The sequence below is a fragment of the Nesoenas mayeri genome (genome assembly GCF_963082525.1).
Source record: "Nesoenas mayeri genome assembly, chromosome: 1".
NCBI lineage: Eukaryota > Metazoa > Chordata > Aves > Columbiformes > Columbidae > Nesoenas > Nesoenas mayeri.
In genome coordinates this window covers 114,542,015-114,563,812 of record NC_137541.1, presented here as the reverse complement: position 1 = coordinate 114,563,812, position 21,798 = coordinate 114,542,015, and the positions used below count along the sequence as shown (strand labels likewise).

At 38.5% G+C, this 21,798-nt stretch overlaps 1 protein-coding gene across 1 annotated transcript in view; it reads right to left on the bottom strand.

The window, feature by feature from the left end:
• Nucleotides 1-6,912: 6,912 nt before the first annotated feature.
• The window catches only part of PRRG1 (proline rich and Gla domain 1), a gene marked incomplete at both ends in the record, with an annotated part of 29,699 nt that continues 14,813 nt past the window's right edge, over nucleotides 6,913-21,798 (bottom strand). The window contains 3 exons of the mRNA XM_080353275.1: nucleotides 6,913-7,440; nucleotides 15,397-15,557; nucleotides 19,743-19,792. Of these exons, the coding sequence (XP_080209401.1) occupies nucleotides 6,913-7,440; nucleotides 15,397-15,557; nucleotides 19,743-19,792 (739 nt within the window). The remainder of the gene's footprint in view (nucleotides 7,441-15,396; nucleotides 15,558-19,742; nucleotides 19,793-21,798) is intronic.

Genomic DNA, 21,798 nt, shown 5'->3' with positions numbered 1-21,798 from the left:
TGAGGGTGCGGGGACATTGGGGCAGGCACAGCTGGCAGAGCTGGGCTGAGCCAACACAGTGCACACGTGGAACAGCAACGGTCCCTGGAGACCATTGAGGATGTTAAAGCAACGTTTTGTTCTCAGCTGCCCCCACGTCTCAAATTTTGGGGAGCACCCACACGTGGAGCACAAAATCTAAAGCACTACAATATGCTTATTGTGGGCAAAACCCACAGAAGCACCAATGTACAAATGAGTGAGTTGTACTCATTGTCAGGATGTTGAGTCTTTTCCCAGAGTCAGGCTTAGGTTTGGGGTCAGCACTTTTTTTGCATGGAAGGCAGTTGTTTTCACTTTAAAGCTGATATTTACCTTCAACCTTCCCCACTGGTCAGGTGCTTTCACAGGCAAATTTGCTTACTGCTCCCCACACTACTAGCAAGTGAATGTATTAAAGAAATTATTTTACTTTCACTAGCACTGTTGATGTTGTAGGTAAGTTGGGAACAATCCCAAACACAATTTCACACAGCTGTTGGATGGAAAAATTACATTTAGAGATACCAAGCTGATATTCAGAACTACAAGCCCACAAGACTGCATGTGAAAAGGGAATACTGAGAGATAAATATCACTATTGCGAGACACAGTAGACATCAGCATTGAACTTTTTGTTTTTAATTAGAACACTGGTGAGGTGGGTAGATACAAGAAATTCTAGTCTGATCTACTCTCATATGTGGGGTTTTCCTTAAGAGAGCAAATGTATTTTACCTTCATGCATCTGTAAGGAAAAATCCATGGTTACAATAGAACCATGAGCAGAAAAGCAGACAATACAAAACTGAGAGGAAGAAATAAAAAATAACAACAATTCTAACAGTAAATAGATATAAATGCCTTGTGATAAGACAGTTTAGGAGTACCTGCTAGGGAAAATTTTTGAGCTGGTCACATTGTCCTTGCTTTTCTCTGACAGCATCACTTTCCAAAGAAAATCCTGGTGAGAAATGCTGTCTGCAGTGGTTTTAATCTTGGAAATGATCCACATATGGTGGGCAGCATTAAGACTGGAAAAGGCCAGAGGTGGTAACAGCCTGCACCTTTCCATGTGTCACAGCAAACTGCTGCTGTGTCTGGCCCCAAATGCCTCCATTCAGCCCCTTGTGTTTGTCCAGCACTGAAATACTGCATGGTGGGGGAACCAAGCCAGTGAGGTAGAGGAACAATGAAGGAAAGGAGTCCCAGACCCTTGATACACAGACCAGCAACTTCAGTCCTTGTGTGCAGCGAGGAGTAGGTGCTGCGCCACTGCCAGCATCAATGGTTGAGTATGAAAACAAAGAAAAATCAAATTGGGAGCCTCTGACCTATGGAATTGGTCCAGGGTCTGTTCTGTAGATTTTTTGACCTCTTTTTTCCATCATGCTTTAAGCTCCTCAGCTAACACTGGGCACCACACAAAGCTTCCAATTGGAAAAGGAAAGAGCAGGTCACGCTAAAAGGTTTTGATTCTTAGTTCTCGTTTTTAAGATGGGGAAAACAGCACAGTAGTTGGTGTGGTTTTATTGCATGATACAGTGAGATAGGACAGGGAAAGAGAACACATGTCCTAGTATTATTAGCAAATGTTGCAAAGAGCTACATGGTAAGCAAATGCTGCATAACATTTACAAAAGAATACAGGCAAAGCCTTTCTTGCATGGACTTGTTACTTTGCATTCAATAACTCACTGCCAAATCTAAAATACAATTACTGAGATCCCATTGCAAAAAAAAAAGTGTAGTTCGACTCTTTGGCAAAGCTCAAAGTTCAATTACTTCGTAGCAAATCAATCAAATATGTGTGTAGCAAGCAATGAAATAGCACAGATGTCACCTCATTGCTTTCAGCCGAACATGGTTTTTCTACTTTTCAAAAATCGGCAAGCAGCACTAGGAAATATTTACAAAGTTCACATTATGCAGAAGATAAAAAGTAATCTACCAGTGTGATTTACAGAAGCAGAAAATGGTGTTAAGGGCATATGAAACAACAAATAATGAACATTCATCACTAGTAACCTGATGTGATGATTTAATTTTTTATTGACACCAAGACTCATGATTTTAAAGTTGGATCCACCACGTTTCAAGAGCCAGAAGCCCTGCACGCAGAGCAGTGATGCACTGAACCCTGTGCAAACACATTTGCCAGTGCTGATGGATGTACGGCCAGGACGTTGCACACGTACAGGCACGGTGAATGCTGCTGAACCAAACACCGAGCGTTCTCCTCAGCTGGTGTCGGTCTGAGTGATGCAAATAACAGCTGACCCAGGGAAGCCAGGGGCTATGCTCTGCACAGGACGGCTTGGAAAGTTACACACACTTCATTGTTCCTCTACCTTGCTGACTTGGTTCCCCCACCATACAGTATTTCAGTGCTGAACAAACACAAGGGGCTGAATGGAGGCATTTGGGGCCAGACACAGCAGCAGTTTGCTGTGACACATGGAGAGGTGCAGGCTGTTACCACCTCTAGCCTTTTCTAGTCTTAATGCTGCCACCACATGTGGATCATTTCCAAGATTAAAACCACTGCAGACAGCATTTCTCACCAGGATTTTCTTTGGAAAGTGATGCTGTCAGAGAAAAGCAAGGACAATGTGACCAGCTCAAAAATTTTCCCCAGCAGCTGCCTCTTTTTGCATTTTTGTTACAACCAGTACAAAACCGCACTGGTGCTCATGTAACACCACGATACGTACCTCCCGTTGGAATTCACCTCCATCACAAACACGCTCCAGTGGTGCGACAAGCCACTGAAATATGCCAGGGACACATTATCCTGTTTACCAGCAGCTGACTGAGAAAGGATGACACGAAGTTTGTCTTGACTGCAATAGAGATCTTTAGTTTCCAGGAGAGATCATTACATAAGGTTGTTTTTTCTTTCTTTTTTTTTTTTCTTTCTTTTATTTCTTTGTTCACTATTAATACATCATTCCCAGAGCTGATGCAAAATTTTGCAATCCCTTTCTTTCAAATGGCTGAAGCCAACTTTGAAGTTAAGTCCTCTGACTTAAACATTTTTTGCTACAGCGTGCTGTTTCATTTTGTTGCAACAGAGAATAATTTCTGCTTTCTCTCTGCCTGTGACTGCTATTTAGCTATGGCTACAACAAAAGCTTTTTTTAAAAATGGAAAATTAAAAAAAAAAATAAAAATCACAAATCTGATTTAAAATGAGCCTGAATTTTGAAAGAACATCAAGTCTACCGGCAAACAAAATTATATTTTAATTATCAAAACAATTGATTCACTGCAACTGATTAAAGTACATATAACAATGGAAATTAAAAAATTTTATTTAGCATATCCAAAAACAAATGTTACAAAAAATTTTCTATAAACATAGGCAAAAATGTTTAAATAGGATAATTTAATGTAAACCAAACCCCTTTAAAATATGCAATACTGTAATCAGAGGTTATTTACATCCAGTGAAGACAGAACAACCTTCACTAATGCTAAGTATCATCTAAGCAAATAATTAATTTCCATAACTTCTTGAAACACCAACACTTACATTTAAGTTAGTTTTAGTAGATAAATCACCTCAGTCCTCACACAAGACGAAATTCAGTGTTATATTCAGAAGTGGGAAAGGCAATATCCTGACTGTTCATGTCATCAGTCAAGACAGTACTGTATTCACACTTGCAAAACCTTTAGGGAGGTACAATTATTAATTTATAATATTTATTGCAGGACAATGCAATTACAGGACAGGTAAAATAACTAAGTGACGTGGGAAAAAAAGCTGTATAAAAACCCAGTACAAATTCAATTTTATTTTTCAATCAGATTAGAAAAGCCAGCCACAAACCTAAGCTATTTTCCCACATTTCACAAAGCAGAACAAAATAATGTGTAATTTGACATTATTTCAACATGGAGAAAGCTGTTCGTGTCTTAGAGGAAACACATTTGGATAATTGTCCCACGCAAGCTTTGTTAAATTATGAAATTTATTCACCAAGACATAAGTTTATATCCCACAATAGCTTTCATGCTCATGTACATGGAAAAGGCACAGCCCAATAAATTTAACTCACAGATCATTTCAGATATTTGGTTGTGGCTTTTTTGGAAAGACAAGCATCATTTTTGCATTGCACACAAAAGTATCTAGAGAATACAGAAACCTATTTAACTTAGGAGCCCAGAAACATAAAGCTGTAGTAGTGGAATATAGAGTAAAAAACAAAAAAAAAGAAAAAACCAGACACCAGCTCATCTCTAAACTGTGCTGCCCATGTTCAGGGGATGATGACAGCTGCTGAATGACCTAATGTGAAATGGGCGATCTCCATTTATTTTCTACAGGAAAGCCTTATAACCATATATAACAACACACAAAAAAAGAGTTATTGCTAAAACTACTACTACTGTGCTAGCAGGCACAGGAGATGCCAATATGGCATGGACATATTGAAATACCAGCTCTTTTTTGAGGTGGTTCCTTCATGTTGAGGTGAGGCACTTTGTTTTGGTAATGTCTGCCTAAAGCAGTATTATTAAGTGTTGCTCAGTATAAAAGAGCTTTGACTTCTACAAGTGGTGATTCAGGACACACAAGAGCTAAAACCACTTCAACCACTTCAGACAGTCCAAAAGCAAGACGCAAGCAATTCTTTCTACAAGTGTCCAAAACATATTGTATTTATCTGCCCAATACCTATTCTAAATAATAAAGATAAACAAGAGTTATCTTTTTGACAACAGTTTGGTCTGGAGTTCATCCATTAACTCTAACATAACTTGCCTCAGCAACTAAATATCCCAGTAGACAACTTAAGCAGCCTACTCCTTGCCAAAAATTAGACCACAAAATTAATCATAAACTTCTTACTTCATTTGTCAATACATTATATCAAATTCTTACACAAGTGTGCAAATACACACTCATTTATGACCGCACATTTCTTTTCAGCAGCTTTCTGTAGAATCCCTTAGGGAAAAGATGAGCCAAGCCCCCTTGAGCCGGCAGACACCAGCACACATCTCAGACATCAACAGCAATTTCAAGTGTATGGCACTGGGCATTTCATTTGGGGTCTTTGAACAACATGCAGTTGGGATTTCTGCAGTGAGAAAGCCAACACACAAGTCCTCCAGGGCTAAATACATCTCAATTAGTGCTAATTGGTGAGTAGAACACAGAATACTACTAAAGCTAATGCCACCTAATGCTACCTTGGTGTAGGGGGAAAAGAAAACTGAAATGGATATTCACAGGCTAAACTGAGCAATGAATTTTTAAATCAAGGTGGGAAAAAAAAATTGCCACACTAGAGCTTGCACCAGCTTAACTGTCATCAGTGGCTGAACAGGCTGGTTGAAATTCCGTACAAATCTCTGTTCTAACTTGCACCAAGTCTGACAGAAATCCACATGTCTTCAGCCTCAAAGAGTCACTCCAGACTAACGCTTGGGGATGTGCCTGCCTTGTGTTCTCAGAAATGCAACACGGTGGGGCCTCACAGTTCTGCCCTAGTTGAGGTGGGCTCTGCAGCTCACAGCTGGAAAGCACAGAGCCAGCCTGGACCAACATGCTAACAGCACCTCTTACCCCCACAAGCACCTGTAACCTAGGAGCTGTGAAGAAAAGGCTCGTGTAACTGGGAATTGAGTGTGCTTTGAGAATTCATGTCATGGATAAAAGCACTATATTGTTCTTAAAAACAATGAAAAAAGTAAGTACTTTTATTTCAATATTGTTAACTTTTGCGGCAGAAGCACCTTGTTGGAATGGAGAAACAATAAATACACTTCTTGTTGAAAAAAAGGAGTCTATATTCTCTGCAAAGGACTTCCATAGCCCCCAATACAAGGTGCACACACGGTACATATAAGTATGCAAGATGAAAAAGAATATCAGGATTTGAGTAAAGGTTTTTTTTTCCCCAACTATGAAATAAAAAAGTCACACACACTGAATGCTTTTCCTTTTTTTCTTTTTAAAAAGGAAACTAACACCTTTGGGCTTGTGTTTATGGGTAATATCCTGGTTCCAGTGAAGGCTATGGTAGGAAGATTATGATCAGGACTTCATCCACTCTTGAGTATCTCAGTATTTCATTATTTACCATTGCATGAACTTTCAAGTTCTAAAGTTAACATATTATGCACACTTCTCACTTCTAGAATACACAAGTAAAAACAGTCAGGAAAACAGAGAGGAAAGGCAGAACACAGACAAAAAAAAGTACACTCTTAAATTCACTAATTAGTATCTTGAATTGTCAGCTTCTGGAAATTTACAGAATTTTTAGCTGTAATAGCAAAAGCTTAAGAATACGTTTCTTCTGCTAGGACTCTGAAATTATTGCTATTGAGCCAGCATACTCTAATGAGACACTGGTTTGAACACAGAGGCATTCTGCTCTCAGTCCTCCAAGGGCTCAGGATAGGATACAGCATATAACACAAATTCAAGTGAGAAAAAGGAACCAATCAGACAAAAGGCAATACTGCAAAATCAGTCCCCTTCAGTGTAAAAAACTATCTAAAATGTTGCTTAAGGATTCCCTATTCCAGGCAATTCTGACAGTCTACAGTGAGAAAGGGGAGAGGAACTCCACAAATTTTGCGGGGAATGTGGGCAACGTACAGAATGAAACAAGTGACGTGTCTCAAGGCAGAGGTACTTTTGAGAAGTATGACAGAGCACCACACTTGTACCTGCAATACACTCTCAATACAGTATCTTTTAAGACCTGCTGTAGGAGAAAAAAATCCCAAATCCAAAGAACAAGTGAATCTAAACCAAAGGTGAAGTTCATTGTAAAAGTCCATTACATTACCGAAATGCATAATAAGCCAAGATAAAGTGCTACAAAATGATTAGTAATTTTTTTTAAAGTCCATACGATTCTTCTTGCTTTACTTAGTACTGCTGACAACAGGAGTTAGTGCAATTGCAACTGCACTTGCTGAACTGGAATTCACAATGTCTTCGTATTGCGGGGGTGGATCTAAATGTTGTTCAGTTTCGCTTCTTATACTGACTTCACCAGTGGCTTCCTCATATGAAGGAGGAGGATCACAGTTTGAGAACCTTGTGGAAATTGAGTCTGACCGTCCATCCATATAGCTTAGACCTCCTGGAGAGAGCCCACTGACTTCATACATTTCGTCCTGTGGGGAATGAACAATGCTGAGAGGCGGCGGAACGGGACCTCTGCCATCAGCCACAGCACCATCACCCATCGCTTCGTGGGCTCCCCTATGCATGTACACGGACTGTCTACGCATTTTCTTTTTAAATAGGCATCTCCATATGACAAAAATGACAATGAGGATAATAAAAAGGCCAATGATTAATGGAAATGCAAGGTAAAATGAATACCAGTTATGTCCTGTGTTACTTTCTCCCTGAAGTCCATTTTTGTAGAGTTTCCAGAACTCCTTCTAGAAGAGCAAGACAGGATAAGTCAGAAACTATAACACAGTCAAAAAAAGAAAAAAAAAAAATCACATCAAATTGTTTTAAATGAATGAGGAAAAAAAAAGGCATTTCAAATACTGATGATTAAAATAAGAACTGGTATGGATAAGCACACACAATAGACTTTCAAATTTTCTTCTGATGTGGTTAGTGATACAAAAGGGTGTCTCTTTTATCTAGCCCAATTCCTCACTGCTTTTAAGATTCTTGTACCTGCATTTAATATTTACAAACCTGCAGCACAGACAGGAGTAGGTAAGAAATCTAATCAGTGTGCCTGTCAGCTACTTGGTGGATCAAAATTTTCAGCATCACTCAAAGTAAATTTTAGGGTTTTGTTTGTTTTAAAATTATAATAACTTAGTAATACAATTTGACAGGGAAATACTGTGTTGGAATGACATACCATTTTGGCAAAGCACAACTATGTTTTACTGTCATCTCCTAATTTAGACTTCTCCCACCCTTTGGCTCATATAGCAATTGTTGTCAGCTTATTTTGAGTTGATTCAGATCCTCTCTTTATAGCTAAAAATTGCTTCAGCAGTATAAGACTATTACACAGCTTATTATATTCTAGAAATTTTGACAATACAGCTACAGATAAATGGAACAGAAAGTGAAAAGTGAAAATATGAGCAAGGGAAAACAAAGATGAAGGTGGACACCAGTACCTGAAAGTATTCTTTGCTAGATTAATATGCACAAGCAGGAGTACAAAGATCATGTCATCATTCAGTTTTCTCTGCAGTGAATGGTATGAAAAGCTAGTACAAAGAAAAGCACACCCTGCCTCAAAAAAGTGGTCATCCTCACCTTTAAGGTCTTTCCTACTAAGAAACACTTCTATTGTGTTTTATAGCTATGTATAACTTAAGAAAAAAATATGACAAAAACATTCCAAATCCATGCCAGAAACTCTAAATTCTTTAATTTCCTTTAAAAATACGGAGATCTGACCCACTCATATTCATACCATCATCTATTTTAAATGACAACATGCATCTCACATGCAAGTATTTATAAAATACTGACCAAGTAAAATTGATACGGTCATTGCACTGTTATTAGTAAGTTATCTATTCAGGTTTCAGACTGACTTTGTGTACACACAAGGCAGATCCACAAATTTTCCCCGTTCAGAATTGCTGCCACATGATCAGCATTAAACAGATAGAGCCACCAAACGGATCTCAGAGGTAGCTTGAGTCCAGAAGCACCACAGCTCCTCTAATGCGGAGGCTAAGCTTGCCCTGTGCAAAGCCAGGACGACGACATCACAGGCAAAGCACATGTTCACAACACTCTGGATCAGAATTTACTAAGGTTAAGAGCAATGCAATGTGCAATGTGCATGAAACAACTGGCTATGGTGTGGTTTGTTTTTGTTTTTTTTTTTTAAATGATCAGTGCAGTTGTTTTTATCCCTATACTTACTGCAAGTTAAAAAACAAACAAACAAACAAAAAGAAGTCTCTCTTAATTCCTATGGCAAACCAGGATCAGGTGTTTTTCCTAAATTCCAAGGCTTGACACCAAAGCGGGTCACCACAATGCCCCTTTCATGCAAACCCAGGTCCAAGTCATCTAAGCTAAGTCAAATAGCCTTGACTTCAAACAAAGTAAGCAAGTCTTGGAAGATGCACTAACCTCTCTAGCTGCTTCTCTACAAGGGCCTTCCTTGATGCAGTTCTACAGTTCCAGATCAACTGTGTTGACTTCAGAAAAACACTTAAGGGGAAAAACTGACACTGAAAAATTAAATGAGCTGCACAACTGAGAACTTTTGGGATCTCTGCATGATAAAAAACAAATACCCTACCTCTCCCCATCAGATCAGGTGGGTGTCAGTCTCCAAGTAGCAAGTGATAGGAAGAAAGGAAATGGCCTCAAGTTGCAACAGGGGAGGTTTAGATTTCATTTAGGAAACACTTCTTCTTGAAAGGGTTGTCAGGCATCCGAACAGGCTGCTCAGGGATGTGGTGGAATCACCATCCCTGGAGAGGTTTAAAAGATGCATAGATGAAGCTCTTAGGGGTATGGTTTATAGGTGGATGTGGCAGGGTTAGGTTAACAGCTGGACTTGATGATCTTAAAGGTCTTTTCCAACCAAAATGGTTCTAAGATTCTACGATCAGGGAATTGGGGAGATCTGTTACATATTACCTTTCCAACTGGTTTGAATACAACTACCTAGATTCTTCAGTATTCTCAACTGAAAAAGCAGAAAAAGATTCATTAGAATTAACTGCTATTATTTGTGTGGGAACCAAGCTTCCCACTTCACTGTTCTGGCAGCCTCAACAGCAGTAAAGGAATAAAATGGTACAATGTATGTTTTCAAGGCCAAAGTTGCAAAGATTTACTTGAAAGTAATCAAATATACTGGGCAAGGCTGTGTCATTTTAAAGACTCTGTGGAGGAGAAATGTAGTTTTGATAAAAAAGAAGAAATCACACTTTTCCCTTAGCAATATATTTTGTGTTGCAGACTGCAGAGGAAATGCACCCTTTCCAATGTAAGGGCAGTAAGTTGTGACTGATATTTTAGTAATGTTTCCATGTTACTTTAACTCAGCTCTATCTGCTGGAGAAAATGTCTCTCTACCTTTTTCGGAAAGCTGAAATATCATCATCTCTCTTTGTCACTCTGCAACATGGTAAAGCAGCAGAAAAGCTGATTTCCCAGAGTGGCAGGCAATTAGTTCTGAATGGGGTATGTGGGTGTGTGGGAAGTTGATGGTGTAGCCAGACAGGTACATAAAGAGCTTAAGGTAAAGAGTTTAAAGTGCCTTAAAGACGAAAGTAGTTTAATGCCCGCTTCCATTTGCATGCAAGGCAAAGAAAATCCCAAGACATACACACCCCTGTCAAAAATTACAGTGCTTCAGATTTAAAGCAATCTTGCAGAGACAGAGGAATAAAATTCAGCACACAGGTGAAAAATCCTAAGAAACACACACTTGGTCAGTCATTAAAAAATGAGCTTTCTTTAAATTTTCCTCTTCATGGGGGAAAAAAGACAACAAAAACCAACCAAACCTACCAAGATCAACAACAACAAAACCTCCAAACCTACAAAACCTCACCAACGAACAACTTAATAGTGTACTAAACCAAATGTTTCTGGCTTGCAGAAATGCAATGCAGAAATCTCAAAGAGAAGCACAAAGACTGTTAGTTCCAGACTAACAGAAATGACAGGAACTACAGGAAACTAACACTCCAGGTTCAAGCTGCGCAGCTGCCAAGCAGCTCCCGGCTGTAACGTGAGGGCACAGGAGGAGGACAAGGCACCTGGTCAAAGTCAAATCATGCCAAACAAAACCATGGAGAATGGGGATGAACTTACACAGTGCAAAGATTTGTACAGACTGCTACCAAAAAAAAAACCAACCAAAAAACAAAGCAAAAAACAACAAAAACCCACCCCAAACACCAAGAGTGGAAAATACTGAACATCTAGGAAGTAACTATAGAACTCATATAGAAAGTTAAAGAGTAATTTAAAAGTTGGAAAACTCACAGCACAAACACCCCTTCTATAGTCGCTGGTTTCTTAAACCAACAACAAATAGGACTTTCTTTCTACTTGACAAAATGATTAACTCGTGATTTATGAAAAGGACACTCCAGTAATCATTTACCCTTGAGCACTATACAGCTGGGAATACCAGGCGAATATGCCTTAAAAGGCTGAAAAGCTAAGTTAAGCAGGCCACAGAATCAGATAACTGCAATGGAAGAGACTTAGAAAACATCTAACACGTAATCCCGCCAAGAACTACTTTTCTGCTTGGGCAAATCCAGTTTGAAATAATCAAAAGGCATTCTCAAGGGCATCCCACACAAAGACAGTTACAGCCAATTTGCCAGAATTTTGTTTCCCTTTTATTTCTAATACTTCTCAGAACAGAGTCAGCATCAGTCAGCTGGATCTGAATGCTGAATCAAATAAGGGATTCACATGAAAGTTAAAGAGACTTGCACCCTGCTGAGAATTTCAGCCTTTCAGGCCTTTACTGCATTTGGCAGCATTGTCAGCCTCAAATTATTCTTGGGCAATTTTCTGACTTGTTTTAGAGGTGGACTAGTAATATGCCAGTCAGAAGACTGCTTGGTATTCCGTAGGTAGAGGACACGAACAAAGCATTAATAGGAAGTGAGTGTACCTGCTACACTGTTTTCTTCTGTCTGCCCTCAGTTTCAAGTGTCAGGAAAAGATTCACCTCTTCTCTTCTGGGTATTTATCCAGCATCCATAATTAGACACAGATTGATGCTAGAAGTCTTATTTGATGACATCATTTTAGATCTGGTGCTGACAAGTTCTGAGCTGCTTGCTAAGGTTTTCAGTGGTTTGTTTTGCTAGAGTAGAGCTATACAGATAACCTTGCACCTTCTGTAATATTTAAAATTTGCGGGACATTTGAAATGAAAATAAAGATCTGTGACTTAGCTTTTAAAATCTTCATGCAGTATAATTAAAAAAAATAGTTAATGGAAATAAAATTAATATCAGTGCTCTAATCACACCCAGATACTTTGCACAATAACCTTTGAACAAAACTTTGAGTCTCCCAAAAACCTTTGACAACTGACCACATGTAGTGCTGCCTGCATGCTACATGTACTACAAATAAGCAGCTTTACTAGATCAGACCTAGGGTTCACCTAATCCGTTACCTTCTCTCTGACAACAATCATTAGAGACTACTGAAAGAAGAGTTCAGCCATAAGCAGGCAGTGATACTCCCCAGCTTCCAAATATTCGTACTTCAATAATTTACTTCCATTAGCAAAAGCTGACCCCTTTTATTTAAGGGTCCCAGATTGATTTATCTTCCATTCATTTATATCATTGTTCTCTAAACCTACCTAACCTTTTAGCACCTGAGACATCCTTGTGGCAAGGCAGTTCACAGCTCTGTTATCTGTGGTGAACAGAGATACTTCTATTTGCTTTGAACCTGCACCTTCTTGTTTCCTTTGAGACCCTCTTGGCTCCCCTGTCAGAAGGATGGCAAGTAACTGATCTCAGTTCAACCTTCATGATCCTCACAGACATCGTCACGTATTCCCCAATTTAACACTTTTTCCAATCTATTGTTGTCTTTTCATATCTTGGTCGATTGTCACACTTCTCTGGTCCTCTGGTCTGTCCTCAGCCACTAATTTGCTTTTTAGGACAAAGGGAGGTCAGAGCTGTACATGGCACATTCAAGATGCGAGTGTGACGTAATTACATTTTCCATTTTGATCCCTATTCCTTTCTTCAGATTCTTGGCACTCAGGTTTTTATTTTGTTTTGTTTTTGTTTGACTGCTGTACATTAAATTCAAGTCTTCATAGAGTCAAATTTAGAACTTGTTTCTGAGTTCAGTTCAGAGACAATCTCATATATAATAACTATTCCCTTTTCCCCGTGTGCATTACACTAGTCAACACTGAATTTCATATTCTATTTTATCCACAAAGTCCTGCAAATCTTCCCTGTTTGCTCTAGCCTTTACTAACATAGTACTATTATCTTCATAATTAACTTTGTCATTTTAAATAATAATTCTGAAGCTATCAAAATTCTAGAGCCCACACAGTATTAAATGTATTCAATATTTCTGTGACAGCTATTGCATGTACACTCAGCATACACAATACTAACTTCCAAGAAAAAACTTAAGTATCAAAAATAACTCGAGGGATCTGCTCCATATTGTTTTAATATAATAATTCCGAATGTTGCGCACCTCCCCAGAAGACTGCAGAAAAACAAAGAACGAAGTGGACAAGATAAAAAATATTAAGAGAGAGATTACACAAAACAAAGTTATGATGAGATAAATAAGCTACAGACCCTATTTTAATTCCAGTCTATATACTTAATTCCAGTCTATCTATACTATGAAATCACTGCATCTTTGTTACTCTCAATGTACTGTACCATGATCCTAATCTACTGCATTAATTTCCTTCCCCTGGGATGCAGAAGTTGTGTCTTACTAAGTGGCTGTAAGGATGGATACTGCTGGGGGACAATGGACTAAACAAAGCCTAAGTAACTGAGGTTAGTCAGGCATGACTGCATATTAGCAGAGCCCGGCCCATTAGCAAGCTACCAACAACAGAATAAAGCAGCTCTGCAAAAAGCATCTTTTCCACTGTGTCACAAAGGTTGCGGCAAGGGCAGAAATGTAACTATTTCTTTTGTACTGTTTCCCAAATATCTCCACAAGGGAAATTCTATCTACCAAACCAAAATGTTCCTAAATGGGGGAAAAGAAGCCAAAGTGAGAGGTACTGTGTTTAGGATATGCTTTCTCTAGTGACCTGAACTTCCTGTGCTACTTAAGCACAAGTGATACTGTGTTTGAATTTTACAGAAGTAGTGTCATTGTAAACATTATTTTTAATTACACAATGAGCTACCATTAGGAATGGCCACACCAAACCAAGTTTGGAAGGTAAAAAACAGGTGTGTGCATGCACTTTAAAGCTTTGGAAAGGTCTAAAGAGACACTGCACATCTTTCTACTTCATTTTAATAAATCAGGAAGTTCTCATTCCAACCTTGCCCACCTCTCCAGGTATGACCTCCAATAAAAAGATGACAAGAACTTCAAACGTTCAGTATGCCTTTACAATTAACGTAGCTATTTTTTGATGCACAGCTCAGCCAGTGAAGAGTGGAATGCACCACCTGTGCAGATTCTGAAGAAATCTGCAACACTACCCATGCCACTTCATCCAGTAATCTATTGCCCTGGCAAGTACAATTTCCCTGTGCAAAACTACACAAGGGATAGAAGCTTTTTTTGAAGATAAGTTCTCTGAGTAGTTTTCTAGCACCTGTTTTTCACTCTCAATTGATTCTCAAATTCAGCCCTAATTTCATCCAAGTCTGCCTTGAATTTAAAAAAAAATATTATAATTCTTGACTGTATAGCATTAAACAGGTCAGATGCCACCATCCAAAACCTGTGTGCTGTTTTTATTTGTTGCGGAGGAATCTGAGATATGCTGGGTATGATGTGCAGCTATGGCTTGCAGAGCCATTAGCCCACAAGCTTCTTTTAATTAGTGAAGCCAATAGACTTATGCAACAATTCTGTGTGGGCAGTAACTGCTTCATTCCTATCAAGTTAATGTATCACTGCCCTTGCATAACACACACAGTAGCACTGAAACTGTTGTTCTTTCCATATTTTACATCACTGCGGCTTAACAATACTCTCTGGGATCTGCAGATTTTAGCTTGAAGAAGGCCACTAGTCTTTCCTTATTTTTAGACTATTAATAGTCTGAGCAATGAACACTTTGGCCAGCTACACAAGCACCTGGGATTCAAAGGTGTATTTTAAATGGAAAGCTTTTTGAGTTGCTCACTCACTTCTTGATAACATATTCAATACACAAGTTATTCCACAAAGAATGAGATAAGTGAAGACTTGTGCCCTCTGCTTCTACATATGCCCCATAAAAATCCCAATTCCATAATTTTTTCCAAGCAAGACAACTGCATTTGTGATATCCAGGTCAGACTTAAGTGTGTGATGACAGGAGAATCAGGCACAGGCTATTTGGGTCAATGGTGCTGCCAAACAGACAACAGTTTTGCCCATCTTTTCTCAAGCTGGGTTATTAATTCATATTCCTTCTCTTCCCAGCTGCCCATTTTTACAACACTTAAAAGATAATTATCTTTGAGACTTCTACGTCCTTCAAATTCAGTTTAAATGGGATTAAGGATTCAAAAGTTATTGCTGTGCGGTCTATCCATCCCCATTGTACACCTTATTAGCTTCAAGAAACAGGTGAAAAAGAAAAATCTAATGTAATGTTGGAAAAAACACAAGCATTCAGCACACCCCGAAATTTAGTATCGACACACACCACATATTCTTAAATACACACCAAAACATACCGTTTTTTCCTCATTTTCAAATGCTTCTCTTGCTTCTTCATAGCTACAGATTTCTTCTCTGCATTCATGTTCTATGTTACCTTGCTTTAATTCTTCCAAAAATGTGTTGGCTCTTGGGTATCTTTTTAACACAGAATTGGCTTTGTCCTCTGTTAAGAACACTGAATAAGAGAAGAAACAACACAGGTCAATTCTAAAATAGATATCCAAAACCTCATGCTGAAACTGCTCAAAGAAAATGATTTTTTGAGGCACGAAGAGCTTTTTCAAAGTCCTCCCCTTTATTTAATATGATAAAAGGGCTTTCCTAGTTTTACTCACTGTCCTAAGTAGTTGGGCCTCCAATTTCAGTAGTTATTGCTCATAAATGTGATGGACCTCAATTCAGTATCACAGCCAGGTACGCTTAAACGAGATTGAAGCTGGTGCCTAAGAGTGCTCAGAAGAGTCAGGCACGTGCTCAGCTCAGGCGATTTCTTAAACTGACATAGAACAAACAAATCCTGCCTGTGAACATCCAAAAACATATTTGCCGATGCCTGAGGGCATCACAGCCAGAATGTTCTGAAGTTTTTTATATTAATATTTATGAATATTACCCAGAGTCATACACACCAGAACGGCTTGCATTTATCAAAGTTTAAGTCTGTAAGTTTTCTTAAGCAATTCTGAAGCAGACTTGTTTCCTTTACTCCAGAACTGTCAACCCTGAAATAGTGATCCTTTTGGAGGTGTGGGGGGAAGTAGCCTCCTTTCCTTTTATTTTCTTGAATCAGACACAAATCCTCACCTTATTTGATGAATCAAATAAAACAACCCCAAAAGACAACCAATTTTCCAACATAGGTATTCTTTATTTGTTTTCCTTAGTTTTCTGTACAAAGAAGAGAGCTGGAAGCAACCTCTTCTGATGTTCCAGCTTTCCTTCAAACTCCCTGACCAAATGATTTTACACAGTAACATGCAGCAACTGGAATACTCCAAAACCCAGCAGACTGAATTACCCAGGAGGTACATCTGCAGTGAATAATGCAGAAATTCTCCAGATATTTCAGGTCAGGAAGAAAGAACATCACGTCACTACAACACTGTTCTTGGGATCTCAGCGCCAGCAGGAGTGGCTAATAATTCAATGCACTACCATACTAATACACACCTATCACTTTCCTGACCTAGTCAATCATTTCTACATTAGTTCATTTACAACTAGTGTGGTACCACTGATATGCTATGAAGACAAACTCTCACTAGGTGCTGAAGGACAGAGACTGACTGGTTTATGCAATGGCTTATCTACAATTTCATAAGAAACAGTTTTCTGGTTTTTGAGTTTCCTCTCCTCCCCTCCCAATTTCCTTACTCATCTGGTTTCAAATATTTAAAAGGGATGGCAGCAAGTCTACAAAGATGGTCACTACACTTCTGCTTTCTCATAAGACATGTGGCATTTTGCAGCAGCGAGGCTACTACCATAATTAGGCTGAACTACTTTAATTGAATTGTTTAATCTCTGTGGTATGCTTTGCTGTAAGTCATTGGACAGTCATCTTCCATTTGCAAAGGATTAAATCAAGATTTGAAGATTAAACTCTAAAACACCAGTCACTCCTATACTTCCAGTTGAATACGTGTGGTACATACATGCACCACACAAATTACACTATACATGATGTTACCAGAGGTTCGGTGCATACAGCTCTAAAACTGCACCTATTGCAATTTTGGTTTTGTACAGCACCGCAGGTGAGCACAAGGGCATCTCCTGTTGTGTAAGTTCATTGACTAAATACCATAGAAATTAATATTAAAATTATATCTTCAAAAAGGAAAGAAAAAAAAAAAGGATGGCTTCTTTCAATTTCCCACACAATTCCCCTTACTTCTCTCTAGGCATGAAGAAGTCAGTTTCCTTCAACATGCCTCAGTGATCATCTAAACATGATGAGATGAAGGACCTGTGCACATCAGGAAGCCATCATGCAGCTATGCACAGGGATGGACCACCAGTGCTCTCCTACTGCTCACCAGCTCCTCCTGGGGACATTCCTGAAGCAAAACAAGCTACAGCCCAAACGCTCTTAAGAGCACCTATATGTGGAGTCACCAAAAAGTAGATAAAGTGCTATAAATCGAGCTTCCCTTCCTTCCGCAGATGAAACCTAGGGAATTTCATTTCACAGCTGGAAATCACCCCTGAAAAGAGCAACAAGAGAAACTACGACAGGTTTGTACTGGCTGCAGAGGGAAAAGAAACAAAGAAAATGCAGGTAGCTCAGAACACCCTGATTTAAAGGTTCTGGCCCTCAGAAACAACACGCAAATCTTTGTTTCTCCATGCACTTCCCAATTTACCAAAGAAACAAACTGAGAACAAAGGTTTAAAAGCTAGTATGTTATGAAATATTATGTCTGATACACATTGGGATGAGTTTTTAGGTAACAGTTTAGTTTTCCAAAGAGAGCTAAGCAGGCATTTCTGCCTCAAAATGCATTGACAAAGCACAGTAAAACATTAAAAAAATTCAATATTCAAGAATAGGAAATATATGACTATCTATAAAAAACAACTTTTTTATCTAGCAATTCCTATTCAGAAAGGGTCTCCCTTCTCTTGCAATACAGCACAGAGAATGTCTACAGAGACAAAAAAAGCCCACCAAGGAAAATAAATCACACCCTATGTTCATACTGAATTTATCTGATATATAATGATCTATGATTAGTCCAGACTTGGAACAGCTTTTGACTCTGCAAGGCTGGAAAAAAAATGAAGTATATTAATGTATTTGTTTTGATTTGACATTTTTAAAGCTCTGCACATTCCTAATGACTTTAAATCCTATAGAAAAATCAATACAAATGTAGCAAGAAAACAAAAAAACATACACCGATCAAAGCAATCTTGATGGAGATACTGATTGAAATACAGTGATTTAATGAGAATCAGTCATTGCCTGATGAATCCTATAAAAAGAGATAATGGAACCATATTGCAGAAACTACTTTGACTTCTTAGTATTCCACGACCATCATCACATAGACATCCAGTCATAATTGCACAGGAGTGTGTAAAAAAAACGCTTTCAGTTGGATGCCCACCTAGCCAATCTACAGCGTAGCTGAATTCACTACAGCTGTTACTATGGAGCTGAAGATTATCAGGGAAGAATTGCATGTGGCAAGAATAAAGTAATGAAGCAAGATAAAACTTGTTTTTTTCACTTTGTTACAGAGATTAACTAGCAAATACAAGATAAAGGAGAAAAATCAAAATTATGATTTTGGCATTATGTAAGATAGACACAGAAACAAATAAGTTTTTGTAGAATATAGATGAAGACACAACTACCGAACTTAATGCATTTGCACACATATTTCTTCAGACATACTTATGCTCTGTGTGTAACTGTAATCCTTGGCTTTTAGCAAGTTTTATGCAGAGAGCTACAAAAACAAACAAATAAACAAACAAACAAATCATTCCAAAGTCTTAGTTTCATGTGCTATCATCGAAGAAAGCAAAGAAAGTCAGATCAATCTATTATACATTCTCTGGAAGAACCGTGTGCCATCATAATAGTGAACAGATACCCTAGCAAGGTGAAATTCAACCAGAATCAGAAGCAGACAAGCAAGGACAGGAGAGGATAAATACATCTCAGCCTGCCAGCTGAAGTTGTCACAGGCAAAGAAAACAGACTTCAGGTATTTAGTGACAGAAGGAACAGGGAGTAGCAGTGTGGGAAAACTATTCTGAGATACAGAGTGGTGCCGAAGCAAAGCCCAGAGCATCCTCAACACCAGAACCAGCTCTACTGAGACCACCGTTGAGGCTGCCTTTTTCTCACTCATAACCAACACCCAAGCAGATAAAAAAACCCCCTAAATACTAGAAATAAACATTACATTTTAAATTTGAAGCTGCAGCTACTGATAAATTTGAACCTTTCTATAAGTGATCTTAATAAAACTATTTGGTTTGCATAGGGCAGAAGGGAGAAAAATTGAGCATTTACTTATAAAGCTTAAAAAGTGACTTCTGCTCTGAGAAATCTGGAATTACTGGGACAAGCTTATGGGCAGTTAAAACTAAAGTACTCCACAAATGAGTCTGTGATGGTTACTATGGTCTGCACCTCTGTCAGAATAGTATTATGATTCCAGTTCAGTTTAGTGTAGGCAAAGATCTGCATCATATGTAACACCAAAACCAGTTCAATTGCAGTGGACATTTTTTGTGCAAGCTGAGTGGGATTTTGAAAAGAGGACAGTTTTGGGATGTGTTAATGCCCACTTCAAAGGGAATAAGAGAGAATGCATATTCATCACTAAGTTGACAAACTTACCACTATCCATGATGATTACTGTCAAGGCAGGGAACTTGCAAATATCAAGTCTGCAAACAAAAGAGGAAAACATCTTGTTGAGTCTGTGAATTATGATGAACTTGCAAAAGTTTCTCCTGATTCTCAAATATTGTTACAAATATATCAGTAATGGAAACCCTGTGAACAAGATTAATTCCTCATTTGAGTTGTTCCACTACTGCACGCAGACTAATTTCAGTAGTATACGAATACTATCCAAAAAAAGATGACTCTTCTGAAATGGTGAACATTTTAACCTTTTTCAAAACTTTCCATATTTAGAACATGCAAAAATGCTAATATGAAACAGAAGGTGTGTATAATTTTAAACAAATCTGCAACCTCTGTTTTACCAAACTGAACTTGAAAGGTATTACATTCCTCCACTGCAATTACTTATGCCTTATCTTAGACTTAAAATGACTCTGCAGAGATCAAGTCAACCCATTATCTTTAACCTATGGATCACATTTTTTGAAATCACAATGAACGCAATCAAATTAATTTAGAGTCTGCTACTGATTAAAACAGGATGCCTGTATAAAGTTCAAGGGCAGAACAAGACCTGCGATTTGGCAAAGGAACTTGCAATACATGAGAGAAAACCAACCTGCCCTACAAGAACTTATGTTTAGTTCAGAACACATCTTGGAAAGAGAACAGACAAGAGATGCTCTAAGTCAAGAAAGTGCCTGAAGCTCAGTGCACCCACCAAGCACAGAGCCAAGAAGAACTGCATCTGAAGGCAGGAAGAGTAGTTTGAGGGGTTCTTTTAACCTCTTTTCAGTTTCTCCGAGTCTTTGCCAGTACACAAAGTTAAGAAAATAAAAGCTTTCAGCAAAGTACGAGAAAGGTGAAGCTGTCTAACCAAGCTGGTAGAACACCATGAGGTAAAAGCTGTTGGTGTTTTGTTTTTTTACTAATAAATTACCTACTCTTAAAGGTTAGCATTAGTTCTACTTCAAAGGCCAGGTTACACATCAACGTGTCATACCACACTAATGTCCTCACTCTCCATATAAACAAAACCTTATAAGCAAACCTCTCTGTAAAAAAGTGATAACTATGCACAAAGGAGGAAAGTCAACATTTCCAGCACAACCCGTCCAACACTGTAATTCATCATGCAAGAGCAAACTGCTGTACTTGTAACTCCTGACGAAGTTAATGGAACTCCATAAAGGCATCCCAGTCTGCTAACAAAATTGTAGGACTGGGACTATAGGACATGTAAAATGGAGGAGTAAACCGATTTTCAAGTAAGTACATCAAACCTCTGTAAATGTAAATAAATGTGAATAAACAACAGACACTAAAGAACTTTTAAATCTCATCACCCTAGTATTTAGCTTCTCATTACAAAGTATTACAGGGTAACAGGAGCAGAGGGCTTAAAAAAGTCTTCAGAATATATATAACCTCTTTTATTAGCCTAAATTTTTCTTAGCAGACTATGCTGTGCAAAGACAAAACCACCTTTGCCACTTGTTTCTTGAATAAAATTAGTGTCATTTTCTGTGTAGTCACACTGTTACAACCCAAATATCTGCACAGAAGAAATCTTCAAGCTCTGCCTACTGGGAATTGTGGTGGAAACATGGGGATTCAGGTGCCTCCCCCACATTATGGAGATTTTCCACTAGGAGCAGAGTGCGAGACTGCCCCGGAGCACAAGCGCTGCCTCAGCACCTGGCACAAGGTGATTGGTACGTCATGATCTTTGGAAATAAACATCAGAATAATGACATACACAGACTGGGAAATCAGGGGAAATGTGGAAGAGAAGAAGAAAAACAAAAACCACCACACAAAAGGAAAAACACCTTTTATTTTCTTCAGTGGAAATTAAAGCAAGTATATTACAAGCTAGTGACAAAATAAAGATTTGCTAAATTAGCAAAAAAACCACAAATTACATTTCTCTTCACCCTTCCGACATTACAAAATACAGCTTTCCAGAGCTGTGCTACAGAAACTTCCCTTCAACAATCTACATCAGATTCTAATACCAGTTAAAAATATTTAGAGCTCCCTG